The following is a 20,021-nucleotide window of genomic DNA, read 5'->3' on the forward strand; positions in this document are numbered from 1 at the left end:
ATACCAAGCTAGAAGACGAAGAAGGGCACGACCGGTTGGCATCGGGCTCTTCTAGCAATCGCGAGCAGTGGGGGATCAGGTGAGAGGGTATTCGTAGAGGGCGTGCGCTTGGGCCTACAGCTCGTGTGTTCATTCCGAGCTGCGGAAAATAAGGGCTGAGCTACGAGGGGCCCGTAGTCTGGAGTCGGTTGGCTTCGTAACTGGACCTGCAATATTGGTTGATCTGCAGCGCGCCAACCGCCGCCCAAATCGTTCTTTTATTTGATTTGTGCTGTCACCGCCAGGTAATTGGGGGGGGGGGGGGGGGGGGTGGGATGTACTCCCCAAACGGACGCCTTCCCTTAGCGTCCTTCTTTCCAACAGCCCTCTCGGCCTTCTCTCCGTCGGAACACTGGAAACCCCGTGCGCTCCCCCTTACATTATAAGTACTCCCTCTCGGCCCCGGCCTGGCCGAAACCCCGGTTCTAGGGTTTCGAAACCAAGAAGTGGTCGAGTTGATCAGGGCTCTATTTCTCCGCTCGATCGAAGGGTCGGCACCTCCCGGGGATCGCCTGGTCATGGCATCCTTCCGGCCGTTCCCCCCTCCTCCTCCGCCCCAGTCATCCTTTCCTCCGCCGCCGTCGCAGGCGCCCGCCCCGAACCAGAATCCCCTCGCTCCGCCCCTTTCCATGCAGCCTCCGATCGGTCACCGCCAGCCCTACCCCCAGTACGGCCGGATCCCCCCCAACCAGGGCTTTGCCGACCCCTTCAACCGCCAGAGGAATCAGCAGCAGGCTCCGCCTCCTCGGCCGCCTCATCAGCCGCAGCAGCAGTACCCCTACGGTCCCCCCTTTCCTCCTGCGCCGCCGCTGCCCTCCTCCTCGTACCCTCCGCCGCCGCCTCCTCAGCCGCAGCCCTCTATGTATTACTCTTCCTCTCAGTATAACCCTCCGGCTCTGCCGCCCCCGCCTCCCCCTCCGCCGCCGTCCTCCCCTCCGCCGGATCCTTCCCTCCCTCCCCCGCCGCCTCCCCCCGTTGCCCCTCCATCCGTCCCACCCCCGCCTCCTCCTCCTCCTCCCTCTCACTCGACCCAATCCATGCCGGCTAAAGAAGCCCCTCATCCCGGGCGTCAGCCGATGCCCTCCATCCCGCTCAAACAGCAGAAGCCCCCTTCAGGGCCTCCGGTGGCAGCACCTCCGGCAGGGAGGGATGCGGCCCATCCGGGGGGCCCAAATGGGCCCTCCGGCAGGGTGGAGACGGAGGAGGAAAGGAGGGCGAGGAAGAGGAAGGAGTATGAGAAGCAGAAGATGGAGAACAAGCGGCAGCAGATGCTGAAGCAGTCACAGGCCACCGTGTTGCAGAAGACGCAAATGCTGGCAACGGGCAATGCAAGGCCGCATGGCTCGATGGCAGGGTCACGCACGGTGGAGCGCCGGACAACCCCGTTCTTGAGCGGGGAGAGGGTTGAAAATCGGCTGAAGAAGCTAACTACATTCCTCTGCAAGATGAAGTGAGTTGCTTTTTCTTTGTAGTATTTTGGAGAAGATGAAGTTTGTAGATTTGCATATTATACCGCGTTTCTGGTCTTATGTGTTTAGGATTCTTGTTCTTATGAATTTTTACTACTTTGTTCTTACTCTGTATGAGTTATTAATGAAGTAATCAGTGCCGGCAAAGCTATTCTCTCATGAGATATGACCTTCCCTTGATAGGTGCCAATTTATAATTGGGTGAACTGGCAGATGGAAAGAGAATTTTTTTTTTCAATCTTTTAAACATTGCATTGGATAAGTTGAGGAAATTGCTTCAGATACTTTCAACATACATATACTTCTCGTTTTGATTTTTAGTGCCACGTTTCATAATCAGAATTTGGAAGTTGATATATGGGTTAGAGTCTCAATATTTAAAATGCAATGGAAAGTTTAGGACCTTCCGAGATTGTAACTTAGATTCAATCCTTCAAAATTCTTTCAATCCTTTAAATTTCTTTTTAGTTATTTTCAGGTAACACCCTAGTGGGCTGCTGTAAGATTAATGACAATGATGAGATGACCTAGATAGTAAACTGGAAGGTCCACATTATACTGGTCGAGTGCTATTGGTGTGTATACCGAGATATTGCTAATGTGATTCCATGACAATGCTCTATTTCTAGACTTTCTCAAAGAAGGTTTAGCTTTTCTCTGTGGTGTATTATTTAAAAGCTCTAGTTCAAGCAAGTCAACAACTGATTTTTCCCCATATCGTTGGCCTTTTTAAAGCCTGACAATTCCAGTGTTTGTGAAAGAAGGTCTCCAAGTGGAATTACTAAAGTTTGACCTAAGCTTGTCCACATCAAAACTTTAAAAGCTGTTTGAATACTAGAAGCAGTGAAACCAGAACTGAACATCTTATGTAGTGGGACATGAACTAGAGAAGAGATAATAGAGCAAGGGTTTGTGTGATGGCATGTGCTGATCTGTGCTGTACAGATTGTATTATACTAGCACAGCATATGACACAGCTGCCAGGCATGCAAGCTAGGGTAAAGTGATACTTGTGCATGGCGGTGGGTACAATGTGTTGGCATGGGACTGCACATCACCTACTGCACCAGTGTTAGGTTCAAATGGCATTGGCATGCTGTAAATCCTTCTAACAAAGAAGTAGAAGGGGGAAGTGAAGGATGGGTGAAAATTATTCTTTATAGGTACAAAATATTAAAGATACAAAAGGATAGTGGATTCGAGCATCTCATGTTTACTGTTCTCCTACATTTATACTTACAGATGCCAAAGAAATTTGAAATAGACTTGTACAGGCTCCATCATATTTACTAGGTTCAACTCGTGAATTACTAGAGCAGAGAAATATCCCACCTCCAGTTATTTACTTGTCTAGTACATGCTTCAGTGATTTTTCCGTACGAATATTTTTCTTGAGTGTAGGACATTAATCTGGGTGAAAATATAGCTGAAGTGGTCCAAAGACATTTGCAATATTGAACTGCTGTATAGTACTAATGGTCATTCTTTCATTTTTTTTTTCAATTGCAGGTTTAGGAATGAGTTGCCAGATCCAACTGCACAACCAAAGTTATTAGCTGTGAATACTGATAAAGACAGGTAAATATAGAACTTTCAGGACCCTAATGGACTGTTGCTATTTGTTGTTTTTCATGCCAAATTATCTCTCTCTGACTCTATCTTCTCTTTATGTTCGTTCATCAATGATCATTAATTTATGTTTTTTAAACTATGCATCAGCTATTTCCTTTGTAATGAATAATTATACTCTTTAAACCTTTTTGAATATAGATTTTGGTGTCTTCCCTCTTTTCAGTTTCTGTGGCCAGGGAGAGTCCTGCACTCTTTCATTTTCTCATTCTGATTAAATGTAGCATCATCATAGTTGCAAGAGTTTAACTGTTCAAAGTTTGCATAGTTTTTCTTTTTTCGACTTGGAAACTTTTTGTTCATCTTATCATCTGATGATATGGAGTTTGGGGCATTAGTCCCTTTTCTAATGTTTACTCTTTAGACAATGTATTTACATTGTTATCTTGGCATTACTATATCCTTTGTGAGTGCAATCTATGGATGTTGGCACTAGTATATAAGCAGTAGTAATTGCCAATATAAGTCAGTGATTGGATGAAAGTTTGCAACTTTATTGTGAATCAAAAACCCGAAATTCATAAGTAAAATTTCTCTGATCCCTTGTTCAATGAATTTGTTTGATCAACGTGAGGTATCATTTTCTCCCTTGCACTGATTCGATTTGGTGCACCATATGCCTTGCTCGCTAATAAAGCAAAGGTCTAAATTAAAATATGTTATTTATTTAACTTTTTGAGTTTTATTTTCATATAAATTGCTACTGTATCAAATCTTAAGAGTCTTTCATTTAACTCTTTAATTAGTACATTATGTGCTTGTTATTTTCTTGTATTTGGGGATGGATTTCTGGAGCTACTTTTCTGGTGGGTTTTTATGTCCTGTAGTATTATCATCTAAAGGGTCCACTTTAATCTAGGTTACACTGGAAAATGTTTAAATCATTAGGATTGTGATTTGAAAAAAAAAATCTGATAGCCTTTATGTGATATGGAAGTTATGTTTACTCTATCTGGAAAGTCTTTAGTCCACCCAAGTAAATAGTTTCTATATGATTTGAGATTAGACGTCCTATTTTTGGTCAAATTGTTTAAGTAAGAGTTCTAGGTTCAATATAGGCAAGTTGGAAGTTCTTTTATGTTCAGAAAGCATTGCTTTGTGTTTGTTTTTGTCTCTTTTCTCTTTATACTTCTTTTCCTCTAATATACTTCTTCTTCTCTTTTTCCCTATTTTACTCTCTATCTTATTGTTCTGATAGTGATAGAAGAACCATCGAGATCTGAAATTTATTTCACTATATATATAAACTTTATTCTGGCCCTAATGCTGAGGGCTGCACCACTGACACAGTCTAGTTTGTGCTTTATAACCACTTATCTAGATCTTAATTATGGGATTTGATCATAAGTGGGAGAAAACATCTATACCAAATAGCTATCTTTGGTTTATTACATTGTTCCCACTTTGTTTTGTCTAGAGGCCTCTTTGACAGCAATACCTGTCAATAGTTGCATAGCTTCTTCTGTTCTCATTGGTTTTAATCACATGAAAGTTTTGGCTTGCTCTAGTCATGTGTCTCTTTTGGTTCATAATCTTGAGCTCAAGGGTGATAATTATTATGAAACGTTTATGATATTCTTCCATATCACTTGGTTTGTTATCTTGAACATCTTTGCAGTTAACTATTTCGAGCCATCATGCTTCTTTTCTTCCCATTGTCAAGACATTTAAGAATAATGAAGTGGAATAGGATGGTCATTGAAGGACTGAAAAGAGACTTTTGGTTGACCTATTGATGCTGCTGTTGAGAAGCACGTTTTGCCTTGCTAAACATCAAATTGTTGAATGAAATTGACCACCTCTGTCCAGCTGTCTTTTTAGGAACGGTATATACTGCTAATTCATATATTAGTTCTTGGATAACATTCTCTTCCAAATATGAAACCTGGTCACTTTTCTCTTATTTTGTTCAAGCTATCAAAGTCTATATAACCGGTACTGGAAACTGTACTAATATAGTACAGTCTGTAGGATATGGTATGCATTTCGTATTGCCACAGGCTCCCAATACCATTTTCTCACTCCTAGTCATGATATTGCTTGAATTCGGGCTATATGGAGAAGTTCCACTTAGTTCAGATTGTTATGGTTCATATACTGAACTAAATCTTGGTACTGTATCAGTACCTTACAGGTACAGCTGGTATGTGGCGGTACAACTAATCTTGCAGGCCATGCTAAATTTATTTCAAAGGGGAGATAGCCTTATTTTATGATGTTGGTGGGTGTCCTCATCCTTGGTTAGTCATTGACTAGCACATGGGGGCTCATCGTACACTTCATTTAGGTGACTTCCACTATAAACCATCTTAAGATAAATGTGAATCATAAATTTCAGGATTTAAAGATGATCTAGTGCAAATCGTAGCTAACCCCCGCCCTTTCCTTTTATTGTATTTGTGCTTGCTTTGATGCTGGGCAGACAATTTGATTTTGTACTAATATTTAATTCTTTCTTTTTTTGAGTTGTTGTGAGGATCCTTCACATCTAAGACTCCTCCATGGATGCTTTGCATGGTGACTTAACACAAACACTACATATGTTTTTGCAAATCTTCCCTATGGTAAGATTGTTCGGATAGCCCCTTCATCATTCCCACCGCTCTCTCTTTCTGTCACTGGCTAGGTTTGTGGCTTGATCTTATGCCCTTATGCTTTCTCTCTTTGTTTTGATTGTTTTTGGCTTATTTGCTGACATAGTAGACTCCCAGAGATCTTCTGTATATGGTTATAGGATATGTGGTTGGGTCCCTAGTATGGATCTTAAATTTGCTTTATGTTCACATTTGCTTGCTGCTTGACTATTTCCGGTTTAGGCTGGTGATGAGATGTAAGCGTGTAGGCTTTCATTTTTCAGTTTTAATCTGCACTAGTTCTCCAACATTCTTATGCGCTAAATAGAAATCCTAGGCTGCATTACTCTTAAGTTTTAGGTGTTTTCCTACTCTAGTACTAATTTGTCAATAACATCTGGACTTTCATTTGCTAGTTGCGGAGCTGATCATGGGCCGGGCTTTGGCACAGAAAAGGTCAAATGCCTTAAGCCCGATTAAAAGTGAATAGAGTTTCGGCCTGAGGCCCGGCCCGTGATTAACTATAGCTAGCTGGCTACTTGGTGACTCCCTTCTCCTGGAGGGACAAGAAACAAGATATTTTCTACCTCACTACAGCTGAATCTAAGTATTATTCCATGGTAAGCCCCACTTTTCAGGTGGCTTAGTTTATGGAAATAATTTTCCTTAACACCTCTCTATTTTGATAAGTTGGAGTTCTTTTCCGATCTCATCACTAAATATCCAATCTATAATGAGGGAGCCAAGATGTCAAGATCAACTGTCACTATGTTCATCGCCATTATGCTAGTGCTCGCATCTACTTAGCAAACTCTGAGCTTATGACCCTTGTTCGAGGGGTTGCTTGCATAATTCTTAAATTGAATTATGTTACTTGTCTTTGATGTTCTTTTTGTCTTACTAACTTGAAAATACATATGTATACATATATTTCTGGGATTGTGCCCCAATGAGAAATGCTTGCTTTCCACATTTCATCACAAATTCTCAACACAAAGCTTAGTAGCTAGCTAATGTCAATCCATTCATCAAGCACCTTTCTTTACATTGGTTGCTTAAGAAAATGCAAGTTAATTATCTTTTCGATGACTTATTTGCTTATTAACGGCTTATCCTATTTGAGTCTTGACATTTAAGTGGGAAAGCTAATTCTCTTTCGTGATTCTAGTTTTTTCACATTATCTCTTTCCCATTTGATGTCTGACTTGCACCGTATACTCACTAGTTGAGGTCGGCTTCATGCATCCTTTTTCTCCATTCTGCTTTGTTTAGGGTTACACTTTCTGAAAGATGCAACAATATCAAGTCTTTTATTGCTATGTTATCCCATGTGATTTTCGGTCTGCCTCTACCCTGTTATTCTTTTACATATATCAAACCACTTCTTCGTACTGTGCATCTCTTGGCCTACGCTGTACATATCCAAACCATTAAAGTCGTAATTTTCTCAGTTTGTCCACAATTAGTGCGACTTCTACCTTGTTACACATGTTTTTATTTCTTATTCTACCTTTTCTTATATTATCACACATGCATCTTGATATTTTCATTTCAGCCACACTTGTCTTGCACATATGCTATTTTCTAACCGCCCACAATATTTTGTACCATAAAGCATAGCTGGTTGTATGGTTGTGCTATTAAATTTTTTCTTTAATTTAGCAGGTGTCCTCTGATCATATAATTTCTTAGATGCACTTCTCTCCATTTTATCTGCCTTGCTTTAATCTTATGGATAACATCTTCTTCAATCTTCCTATCCTTATGAATAATTGATCCTAAATATCGAAAATGATCACTTATAGAAACTTCATTATTCTCAATTTTCACTTTACCTTCATCTCTTACTAAAACTATATTTCATATATTCCGTCTTGATTCTGCTTAATCTGAAACTCTTAGATTCTCACTCCTCTATAATTCCAACTCATGATCAATTCCAATCTTAATTTCATCCACTAAGATTATATCATCCATAAATAGCGTGCACCAAGGAATATTGTCTTGAATATGCCTATTAAGCTCATTTATAACTAGCACAAAAAGGTAAGTATTTAGAGTCGATCCTACTGTAGACCCATTGTGATTGGAAACATACTTGTATTTCCATCAATAGTTCTCACTTCCACTAGATATCCTTAATCACATTAATATAATTACAGGAAACTCCTTTCTTTTCTAACACTCATTACAAAACTTCTCTAGACATTCTATCGCATGCTTTCTCTATATTTTTTATTAACCTCTGAAGAAGAAAAATAGCTTCTGTATTCGACCTTCTTAGCATAAAATCTAATAGATTCTCTAATATATTTGTGTTACACCTCAATCTATGCTCAATCATTCTTTCCCAAAGTTTCATAGTATTGTTCATGAGTATAATACCACAATAGTTAAAATTATTTTTGAATATTTCCTTTATGCTTATAAATCGGTACTATAATGCTCTGCCTACAATTATCAGGCATTTTCTTGGTCTTTAAAATCTGATTAAACAAATTAGTCAATCAAGTTACTCCTACATATGGGTGGCAATGCTCAACCTTTTTGACCCATTTAACTTGATTCAATTTGTTGTAGGTCGGGTTGGGTTATTTATTTAATAAAATAGTCGGGTTGGGTTATCTATTTAATAAAATGGTCAGGTTAGGGTCTGGATTTTTGACTCATTTATTAAATAGGTCTGGTTTGGGTTGACAAATTTTTGACCTAACTTGTATCCGACCTGACCCATATCTCGTCCAACTTGACATGATTGCCACCTATTTCCCCATCACCTAAAGACTTCCAAATCTCAATAGGGATTCTATGAGGTACAACCTTTTTTCCTATTTTCATCTTTTTGATATCCACTGTTATCTCAGATACTCTAATTCTACATATGCCTTAACCACTAAGGAGGATGATTGCATTTATTATATAAGTGTGAGTTGTTTTTAAGTTCACTGCCTGAGAAGTTGATTTTTACTTGCTTATAGTATGTGATATATGTCTGCGCTGTTGCTTCTTGCATTCTTTAAAATTGACATATCTATGACAGAAATGAAGGGGGTTTTGTGTTATAACTACTCTAATATACAATTTAGTTTAATAAAGTTTGCGATTGTTCTTTGCATTTTATTTTTTTTAAGATATTTGATGTTGTTGCAGATATACCAAATATACAATCACATCGTTAGAGAAAATGCACAAGCCCAGACTCTATGTTGAGCAAGATCTTGGGATACCTCTCGACCTACTTGATGCTAGTGTATACAAGTAAGAGATCTAGCAATAACTTCGCGCTGGAACTTTAATTCCTTTTACAATGTTTTCAGTTGCTTATTTGCATATTTACATCATTCTCCAGTCCTCCCAAAGTGCGTCCTCCCCTTGCATCAGAAGATCAAGAGTTATTGCGTGATGATGAGGTAGCAACACCTATCAAACGAGAAGGTATAAAGAAGAAAGACCGGCCTACTGATAAAGGTGTTTCGTGGTTGGTCAAGACTCAATACATTTCTCCGCTGAGCACAGATGTGACTAAACTTGTAGGTGTTGTTGCTGCATAGCGAAGGAATTTTATGCTTTAAGTTAATTTTCAATTTTTCTGCGGCAATGGACGTAGTTGCTAACTCAATATGCATCGTCAATTCTAGTCTTTAACTGAAAAGCAAGCAAAGGAAATGCGGGAAAACAGAGAAGGTAGGAATGCTTTCTTGGAGAATCTTAACAACAGGTACATAAATGTATATCTATTGTTAACATGTTTCTTTAATGAGAGTTTTTACTGTAATCAAGAAATTTGACATTTATTTTTGATAATTGCTTCAATTATCTATGTATAGGGAAAAGCAAATACAGGCCATTGAAGAATCTTTCGAGGCAGCCCAATTACCTCCTATCCATCAAACTAATCCTAAATTACAGGCTGTGGAGATTCTGCCTTTGTTACCTAATTTCGATCGGTATATTTCACAAGCTCTTAATAGTTATGTTCTTTATCATTATACACTTACTTTTCGGTAAATTCACCTAGTAGATTGACTGTGCACATTGCGTTTATGATTGCCTATCTGTGTTGTTATTGTCTATTTATTTTGTCTACTCTAAATAAATAGAAGAGGGTGCTTCAGTCGCTTCAATTCTGGCAGGAGTAATAGTTAAAACAAAAAAAAATCGTATGGATATCACTGGAGATCTAATATTCGGTTCTCACTATTGCTATAATCTGTTGATTATCTATAATATAACTGTTGAGGTTGAAAAAACAATTGAAACTTCTACACTGTTCAGATCTTTCACTATTGTATTATTTTGGTAGAAGTTGGAGCAATCTTGGAGTAGTCCTGTATTTTCCACTACCATAAAAGAAACATTTGTTGCCTGTGTGCCAGACATAATTGTAGGGTACCAGGCTTTCATTCTGTAATAGATACGAGATCGATCTGAAAAAATCTATTCTGATAAACAGACAAAATCTTTCATGATCCATACCATTACTTGAAAGATGCACTAGTATAAGTAACGTGCCTCCATAAAGTAAGCAAGTTTTTCTTTCTCAAGAACAAGCTTTAAGTAAACAACAGGATTATTTTCTAGTTTATTTATTTAAATTTTGTGCATCTTTGTTTATTTAAATTCTGTGTTCAAAATGACTTTTTGTGTGACAAAAAGGCGTGGAATAATAAGTTTTGCAAGATGATTTGACTGATCTAATTATGGGATCAGTTCATATTGGGATTCATTTTAATTATGTTTGTAATCCAGTTCAATGTTGACCACTAACTTGGTTGACGACAATTTGCTATACTAGGTATGAAGATCAGTTTGCTATGTTAACCTTTGATGGAGATCCAACAGCTGATGCAGAGCAATACAAGAAATTACACAATTCTATTCGTGATGAGCATGAATCACAGGTGAATTGTGTTCAAAATGGGCTCACATGTGGGTATTCACATATTGTAATTATGCATTTTTCTTTATGTATAACACTAGATATTTTATAACTTATATTTTATTTTGCTATTGTACTTTGCTCTTTTTGGCTTATAGTTTCCTTCTAGATGGATGCAATTTCCTATATCAGACCTTGGAAGGGTGAAAGTTGTTCGGATAATTCAAATACAATTTTCTATATCAGACCTTGGAAGGGGTTGTTCGGATAATATTCATCTAGATCCATTTTTATATTTAAATCTATCTGAATATGGATAGAAATTTGAGCATCCAACTAATATTTGTATATGTATCTATATCTGTCAAAAAAAATGGATATGAATATAGATAGGCAACTACCTAATCTGTATCCAAATATCCAATTTTACTTGTGACCCTATTTAATTTTATATAGAACTCATGATTTTTTTAAAAAAATAAATAACCACATTAGCATACTATTGACTTGATTTATCATCCACTCAGTAATATTTTTGATTTTGTGGTTATAAAGTTTAATTATCCAACTTATATCTGTATTTATATCCATACTTCCAATATCTGATTTGTATTCATATCTATTTAAAATAAATATAGATGTAAATTTTTGCATCTGTCTAGCATCTGCATCTGTATTTGTATTCATCGGACAAAATAAATATGGAAATGGAAATACTAATATCCGTTCTGTATCCGATCTGGTTTCAACCCTACTTCTTCTCAATCTGTCTAGACATTGTATGGAAAATTGGTGGATTACACAATTGAATGAGTAAAAAAATTAAAATTGCACGATCAGAAGGTAAGTCTCCGCCTCCTGGCTATCCTTTTAACTTTTATGCTAGCCCCCCCTCCTATCTAAAGATGCCTTGGGCTAGGATTTCAATACCAATTCAGAGGGTTGACACAATATTGCAAGCTGGTATGAACACATTTTAACTTTAATGGATTGTACAGTGAACATTAAAGATGACCCCACATAGATGGGATAAGGCTGCTGATCGAAGTTGGTTATATCGAATTATTTTTGTAGAACTATTTTTTTTTCCCAGCAACTAATAAATTTTACTTTGCATTTTGTACAAACTCCCTATATGGTTTGATCAGAAAATAGAAAACCTTCCCTTATCGCATTGTGGTGGCTGCTTTATATGCAATTTGGATTCATCTTTGTATGCAATTTGGATTCATCATGTTACTTCATCTTATATATTCTCTGTGTCTTCCATCATATTAGTTGTGTTTTATCATTTTGTAAGTGAAATCTTACTCATCTTGCTTGTTTTGTGCTGCTAAAATAGGAACATCATTTTTATTTCTTTTGCAAAATAGAAGCAGCATGCTTCTTTATACGTTTCTGATGACAATTTGACTTAGCTATTTTCAAAAAATGGACTTGTTTGTTGGCGGTCCCACTTTACTGCAATATTAATTAGCTGTAGTTCTTTATGTCAAAAGATTCTTCTTTCTGTCAACGGGGGCAAATGCTGTGAGTTTTGGGTGTATATTCCGTGGGTAAACTAATGCAGTCATGACATTATTCTTGCATCTCCATTTTGTTAAAATCTTTACTTGCTCCGCTCTCAGTGCATATTATGCTCCTTCACAGGCTATAGTGAAGAGTTTTGTAGCAAATGGTTCGGATCCTACAAAACCAGAGAAGTTTTTGGCATACATGGTTCCTGCACCTGACGAGGTATTGTGTTACTGTTGTTCCCACTTTTAATACGAATCATGAAGCAGAGTTGGTTAGCGTGTTGTTTCATTTTGTGATAGTGTGAAATACTTGCATGTTATCCTGCAGAATTGTATATTATTGGAATTCAGCACTTATTCTTATCATCTTTCTGTCATACATTTGCATAGTGACAGTGTTCCTCATGCTTATTATTGGCAGCTGTCAAAGGATATGTATGATGAAAATGAAGATATATCATACTCCTGGGTTAGAGAGTATCATTGGGATGTAAGTATCTTATATGTCATTGTATATTCCTTCTTCTTCTTCTTCTCTAATGCTTATACAGGAATTTTGAATTTACATTTGTTTTTTCTTATATGGAAGCGCTAATTGAAAAAAATATACAACATTGCTGAACTTGATTTTTTTTTCTTTTTTGGTTATAGGTAAGGGGTGATGATGCTGATGACCCGACAACTTACCTCGTTACTTTTGACAACAAAGCTGCCCGATATTTGGTAATATTAGATTTCTTCATTATGTTACTGGGGGTTTGATATGGTGGTCTTGATGCATAATAAGTCTTGTTATGCAGCCTCTACCCACAAGGCTTGTTTTACAAAAGAAGAGGGCGAAAGAAGGAAGGTTTGGAGATGAGACTGAGCATTTTCCTGTGCCCTCAAGGGTGACTGTGAGGAGGAGATCAGCTGTTGCTATTGGAGAATTGAAGGAGCATGGAGAAATATCTGTGAAAAAAGTATAGCTTTTCACCTTTCAAATTTCAGATATATTGCACTTCGGGAGTGAATCTGTTAAATTTGCATCTAGTTTGAAGTTATCATTGCAGAATGATGTGTCAAAAATTTCATATTGAATGATCAGTGCAGAATGGTTCCCTGCGCCTGCGCGGGAGATTTAATGCCACAGAGTGGCATTTAATGTCACTCTGTGGCATTTAACGCGGGGCGCGCGGACGCCCGTGCGCTTAGCTCTGTCGGTACCGGTTCAGTACCGTTCAAACTGGTCTGAACCGGTCCGGTAGGCGACCGGTAGGCCAATCGGTACTGGTATGGCGTACCTTGCCAGTAAGTAAATGTCGATGCTAGATAAAACTTTGGGGCTTTCTTCTTTGTTTTTCTTGGATTGATTCATTAATATTTGCAAGGCTTTTTAGTATGGTGACCCAATTCCATATGCCACATATGCCTACTTAGGTTCCTGCTGGGATTCTAGACATTTTCTCCATTTTATTTCTTTTCTCTTCTATGATGTTATCGAGCACACATGCCTTGCTGGGTTATTTTTTTAGAAATCAGAGCCTGGTGTTTCGCATACCTTGCTAGATGTTTGCATTGTAGCTGGAGAGAAAATATAAATATAGTAGATAAACAGAAACAAAAGCAAAACCAGAAGTCTATTTTATAAACTTTCTTACTCTAGCTTCCAGTCCCAAAGTTGAGGTGCGAGCACTTTATTGTCACCTTAACTGAACTCAGATTGCTTGACATTCAGCTGTCTGTACTTAATCAAGGACCCCTTGATGCACTGCTGTGGGCTGTAATTAGGCAACATCAGTCTGGTTTCTAGTTGATACAATCATCATCCCCGTATAGTCTTGGTCATAACCTTGCAATCCAAAGGAGTGGTCATGATCTACAACTGTCTGCTACATTGCCCAGTGTACTCGTAGAACTTTTTTGCATCCAAGTGCAAAAGTGGTGGTGGGAGATGAGAAGTTTTCGGATGGATACTGTTGATAATTGATGTAGCAACATCTTTATATATGCAGTCTCTCTCTCTCTCTCGCTCGCTCACCATGATGAAAAGGGGGAAGGGAAGGTTTTAGACTTGTCAACCTTTGTGAAATAAAACTCTTATTGATCAATCTACTGAACAATCACATTAAGACTGGTATTTACAGATCGCGATGATATCAGTAATTGAGGTGCTCGTAGATGTAACTAGGTGTATTTCCATCTGGTTTCATGTACAAAACCCTTCGAACTGTTAAACATTTGTTCATGTGGTAGTCTTAATTTTCTTTTTTTTTAAAAAAGTACTAGTTTTGTAGTTTGGCCACATGCACTTTAAAAGTTTGCAATGTATAAACCAATTTTATGAAGGATATTTAGAAGGCTGATTTTATCGATTATATCCTTGGAACTTTTTTTTTCCTTTCAATATCAGCTAATTGCTGCTGGTTTTGAAACTTTCATTTGTTCTTTTATCTTTTTCTGAGTACATTGTTTATTCATTCATTGCCGGTAGTTACTTCATTGATTCGCTGAGCATGTCAAGAAGTTAAAGATATTAGAAGTAAAATAAAATCTTAGTGCCTTTATATATATATATATATATATATATATATATATATATATATATATATATATATATTCATTTTGATGATTTATATTAGAATTATCTCCATGTGTTCTCAATATGTCTCTTGACATTTTTCAGGATCAGATAGATATTATGAGTTTAAAGGGGGGAAGGTTTTCAAGGGATGATGACTTTGAAAGACAGCATAAACTTGCACGATTGGATGACATGGATCAGTTCAGCGGGGAGGAAGACATGTCTGATTAGTTACCAGCAATGCATCAACCGTCCCATGTAAAGAATATTTATCTGTCAAGAGATGTATAGTACTGGACTATTGTTAATCCAGGCAGAGATACTGAAGCACATCCAACCACCATAGATGTTAGGCGAGGTGGTAGTGTTTCTCCATATGTTTGTTCCAATCATAAGGCATGTGCTTGCAAGTGATGGTTGGCTTTTGTGGTAATAAATGAAGCTTGATTTAAAATGTTGCAGGCATATACAATTGTATCGCTACATGTTGAGTTTATTCATAATGATAGATGTCCTATTCTGTTTTTCACTTGGTTTCATGTAAATGCAATTAACTTTTTTAGAGCCTCTTGTTATAGTTTTAGTGTTTTTTCTTAATCACCAGCTGGTCCTCTCAAGGAGAATCTCCTTCAAGTTTTACAGAATTCTGTACCTTCACTGAGTCAAGGTCTACTACCGTTAATTACCATGTCTGTGAATCTCTTCTCCCACCACATTTGCTAGCCAGATGCTGCTTAAGGAGTAGGAATTCTAATATAGGTGAACATTTTTTAATGTAAAAAGCAATAAGTTCTCTTTTTTTTAGAAAAAATAAATAATGAGATGCTGTTTGATTGGCAAATAAATTTATTTGTCTCAAGATACCGACGAATAGTTTTCTAGTTGTTCAACTTCTCGAAGGGATAATAAATAAGTTATTCAATGTGTAAAGCCCTGAAAAAAATGATCCTGTTATTCTGATATCATATTTAATGTCAGTGAATTTTTTATAACAATTGTTAGTTGATGATTCATGATTTTTCCTTAAAGCTTTTTAATTAATGCTAGCAATTCATGGCTACTGATACTTTTTAAATTAGCTGGCTAGATGAGTGAAACAAGTAGTTTGGGGATTGCCAGATGAGTGAAACAGTTAGTTAGAGGGTTGTTTTTGCTGACTCCACCGAGTATTAGAATTTTAGTTGGGAGAATCCTTGGATGTTATTTTTCTCATCCATTTCATAGCTTCCCCTGAGTGTTGCAGCTCCTTCAGCTTGTGATTGTGCAGGGTGGCATTTCATGCAGTTATCTGAAGAATGCATGGTGATAGGGTGCTGTTCTATATGATGCCGCCTAAACGAAAAGAACTTGCAATGGCACATATTGTTAAGCAGGCATCTAGATATGTGTTAAGCACTACCATGCTACTGTCTCAGTTATCTTGTGAAGTCTTAATGTTTAAACTTTATTTTCTTGTGTAGAAAACTAAGCAGGAGTCTCACATCAGGTGGACTAACCTTTGCATTTTTTTTTTAAATGATACTTCTATCCATTCTACTGTTTCTGTTTCAATTTGGTTCTAGAAGCACTGCAGAAAAAGCCAAAAAAGAAAATCTTGAAGGAGCACCATTGTTGCAGTTCCTTGCTGAAGGTTTTTGCTCTTTTAAGTGAAATGCTTCTACGGTGCAGAGCCAGAAACTGTTCTTTTTCAAGCTACCAGTCAATTGGTGTTAAGGATAGCTCATGTGGTCCTCAGCATCAGATGTAATTAGTAAGTGCATGTGTGGTGGTTGCATTTTTCTGCCCTCAACTGTATCCTCTGTATGTGACAATTTTCTAGTTATCTGTTGTTTCTTTTCTTTTTTTATGCCCTTCAAAAACTAACAAATGCTTTACATTTTGTAACGTTAGATGCGAGTAGTTCTTGGCTGTTTTGGTCTTTCTTAAACAAACTAATGTGCTGTATTTTGTGATCTTAGATGCAGGTAACTCTTGTTTGTCTTGGATTAAAATGGCACAGGTGCAAGTTTTGGCAATCCCTTTTAAAAGATTATGTTAGAGATGATGTTCGTGCTCATGGTTACTCACAATTTTTGATTCCTGTGCCAATCGTTTAAATGTGGCCATAGGCCTTCTTGTTTAGGTTTTTCATTGTACACCTGGTTTAATTATCCTATATGCTAACATGTTATATGTTTCTTAAACTTAATGCTAACAAGTGGCTTTAACATGTAGTATAACCATAATTTTGAATAAAAATTGCTATCGTTACCATTCATGAACTTGGAAAGGTGTAAGATTTCCTACTCATCAGATAATAGTCAATTTATTTTAATTTGAAACTACTTTTTCTCTAGCTGTACAGAGCAACTGGGTAACAATTCTTTAGATAAATGAGTGAAAGATATTATATTGAAGATGATAAGGAAGTTGGTTGACTCAACATTTGTGGGGTAATTATCAGCAACAATATTTTTTAAATGGTCAACTATTTTCAATATTCTTGGTGACATCTTTTGTCATTCTATTCCATCAAACTTCATTCTTAAATACTTTTATATTAAAGAGGCTTCTTTGTATGTCAAGCATGTCTTACTTTGGATTCTTGGTTAAGATGTGATATGAGATTGACTAAACACCAAGGTTTTCTTGGTCCCGGACATCGTATTGGCAACCCATCGATACACTCCCTACCAAGTGTCGACATGGTACATACCTAAGTACCAGCACTCAGTATGGTGGGAGTACAGAGTCTCAGTACGCTATCAGTATCGTACACCATGTACTTGGCAGTACAGTCTGCATCTCTAAAAAGTATCATATCTACAAACAAGTTCATCAATTTTTGACCTATTGGCATCACACTGTATCACATATGTTCAGGGGATTAGGCAATTACATTTTCAAGCAATGCAACAAGGTAGATAGATTTTGAACTTTTCATTCTTTTGATATATTTTCTATAACAACTTGAAGGCTAATGAATGGTTGAGAGGTTTAAAACAAGTTTTAAAATTCCGCACAAACACACAGCACATGCACACACACAACATTATATCGCATATGATTAGTGGACCAGGCAGTTAAATTTTCAAGCAAGGCAACAAGGTAGATAAGATTTTGAACTTTTCATTCTGATGAATGTTTTTCTATAACAGTTTGAAAGATAATGAATGATTGATAGGTTTCAAATGAGTTGTAAAGTTCCACATACATATAATATGTATTCAACCTGTTGTTGATTTCTTCAGTTATTTTTGAATTATTCATTGACTTTTCGCCTTAACCTTGCACAGCTCAATGAAAAATCATGCTTGTATAAACTTTACAGAATTTTTGCAAATAATTCACAATTTTCATGATAATGAATTATTCTGGAACATTGCTATTATCATTGGGATGTTCTTATTGACATCAATAAGTTTCAATTTTTAATGTTTTCCTAATTGTCAAACATATTACCATGTCTCTGATGGGCAAAAACTATCTCATTCTTGCTTTCTACAGCATGACTAAACTGTACTCTTCAATCTAATAGTTCAATGTTGGAGTTCTTCTGAATGATCTGATGATCAAATTCAGAGGAGGGAGAGATGAACGATTTTTAAAATTAGAAATGATAATAGAAGCGGGAAATGTTCCGTCTGGTCTGTGAACGGTAAATCGGCTAATTCTTGAACTTGAGAACCTAGTCTAAACAGGGAAAAAAAACCCTGCAAGGGCAAGGGCGAAAACTGAAATTATATTGAAAATTCATTTATTTTTGAGTCTCTATAGATGATCATTCTTGTATATACATGGATTATGACAACTTGAACCTTAGGTAACTAGGCATATCTAAATTATTATTTAATTAAAAGATTCTAAGCTTTAAACTGAGCTTATGACTAAAGAAATTATAGGGTTATAATTATATCTCTTGCCCTATCACAACACTTTCCAGTCATCATAACTTGAGCTTGACAGACTCTTTTGGTATCTCTAACACATGAATACGTCTCCTTGTTGGTTGAATCTCAATTTGTAATTGTTTGAATGCTATGTCCGTACTTAAATCTCAAAATAAATGCATTAATTAAAATCAAAGATTAAACGGACATGCATTTAAGTCTAAACATGGTAGTTGGCTTCCCCAGTGTGGAACTCATCTTTACTCTACTGTAGTTTCATGATTCTCTCGTTGTAGTATGTCTGGTGACCTGTTAGGTTGTGATTGAACAACACTGCTCCATTGTTTGGTTGTGGGTGCATTTTGTCATGAAGGTGAGCGTATTTGTTGGATCCTGAAGTCATGAATAGTGGGCCCTGGAACTTGCTCACAATTATCTTCACATCAATGACCAGATTCAATGGTATTTCTTTGGCACATCATTGTCATTAAATCCTGAACTTGTATTCATTCTTCCGTGTTCAAGACCTTGATGATTGAGTTGGTGGTTGATGTGCTATTGATGAATCATTAAGCACACCATTCTTGAATCTCAGATCTTTGACTGCACGATTTTTGTATGGTTGATCTTCAATAATATCAACTGTTCCGTATTTTCTGTCTATGTGAAAGCCAGCAGTTCCTTGAATTGCACCATTAGATCATCCATCTGCTTCACCAAGCTGGAGATATTATGATCAACACGGTCCAACTGTTCATTGTGTCGTTGAAGCTTATCATCATGTCTTGCATCTGTACTCTGTCAGCATGCTAATGAAGAATATGACCTGATTCTCACATTATTGATCTTCTAATTCTGATACTATTTCATTGTGTTAGATTTGATAACCAGATTCACAATGGAGAGATATATTTTTTTGCAATCAAGGTTGAGTAAAAAGAAAGGGGAAATGTTGAATCAATTTCATGATCAATGAATGGGTAAATCCTCAAAAAGAACTAGAAAGCAAATTGAACTTTCAATAGCTTTTGATCTCTCAAGGAATGATCTCACTGTTACATATAAAGGCCTATAATTTGAACCATGAGGATCAGAACCTTAATTCAAATTATTGATTTAACTAACCTAATTGTAGCCTTTTAACTAATTTTATATCTAAAGAAAACCAATAAAGGCATTTATGCCCCTGATTCTGTTAGGACACTTGCACATCATTAGAACCTGGTCTAAACATAATTTTTTGTTGCTTATAACACATCGGAAGAGGCATTTAGTTCAGTCATGTGAAACTATATATAACATGAGCCAAAATAATTGCTTAGATGTCAAAAGGCAGTCTTTGGTTTTTTTTTTTTTGGATGAATGGAGGAACTTGACATCAATTTCGTTGTAGGAAGTTGATGCAAGGTCTATATATCTCCTGCGGAGTCAAACTTATGAACCAGAATGTCAAACTTTAGAATGGAGTAGTGGGAAGGTGATT

The 20,021-nt window shown here is 37.0% G+C and overlaps 1 protein-coding gene across 2 annotated transcripts; it reads left to right on the plus strand.

The window, feature by feature from the left end:
- The first annotated feature begins 289 nt into the window (after nucleotides 1-289).
- LOC103710734 (protein PAF1 homolog) lies at nucleotides 290-15,198 on the plus strand. Of its 2 annotated transcripts, XM_039115537.1 has the most exons (12): nucleotides 295-1,489; nucleotides 3,018-3,086; nucleotides 8,861-8,968; nucleotides 9,060-9,240; nucleotides 9,349-9,428; nucleotides 9,538-9,657; nucleotides 10,506-10,611; nucleotides 12,240-12,326; nucleotides 12,528-12,596; nucleotides 12,758-12,829; nucleotides 12,907-13,068; nucleotides 14,772-15,198. In XM_039115537.1, exons 1-12 carry the CDS (start codon nucleotides 558-560, stop codon nucleotides 14,898-14,900), a joined length of 2,115 nt encoding a protein of 704 aa, XP_038971465.1. In that variant the 5' UTR covers nucleotides 295-557; the 3' UTR covers nucleotides 14,901-15,198. The 2 variants fall into 2 exon arrangements, 1 of the variants encoding a protein (XP_038971465.1); XR_003386385.2 differs by lacking the exon at nucleotides 14,772-15,198 and having other exon boundaries at nucleotides 290-1,489; nucleotides 10,506-10,639; nucleotides 12,907-13,054.
- Nucleotides 15,199-20,021: the final 4,823 nt, after the last annotated feature.

This window comes from Phoenix dactylifera, chromosome 18 (assembly GCF_009389715.1).
Source record: "Phoenix dactylifera cultivar Barhee BC4 chromosome 18, palm_55x_up_171113_PBpolish2nd_filt_p, whole genome shotgun sequence".
In the NCBI taxonomy this organism is placed as follows: domain Eukaryota; kingdom Viridiplantae; phylum Streptophyta; class Magnoliopsida; order Arecales; family Arecaceae; genus Phoenix; species Phoenix dactylifera.

Excerpts from the sequence above, each read along its gene's own strand:
- LOC103710734 (XM_039115537.1), top strand. The coding sequence starts at position 558 with ATGGCATCCTTCCGGCCGTTCCCCCCTCCTCCTCCGCCCCAGTCATCC. Across the intron at positions 12,327-12,527 it reads TGGTTCCTGCACCTGACGAG|CTGTCAAAGGATATGTATGA; the intron begins GTATTGTGTTAC and ends TATTATTGGCAG. Across the intron at positions 12,830-12,906 it reads ACAAAGCTGCCCGATATTTG|CCTCTACCCACAAGGCTTGT; the intron begins GTAATATTAGAT and ends CTTGTTATGCAG.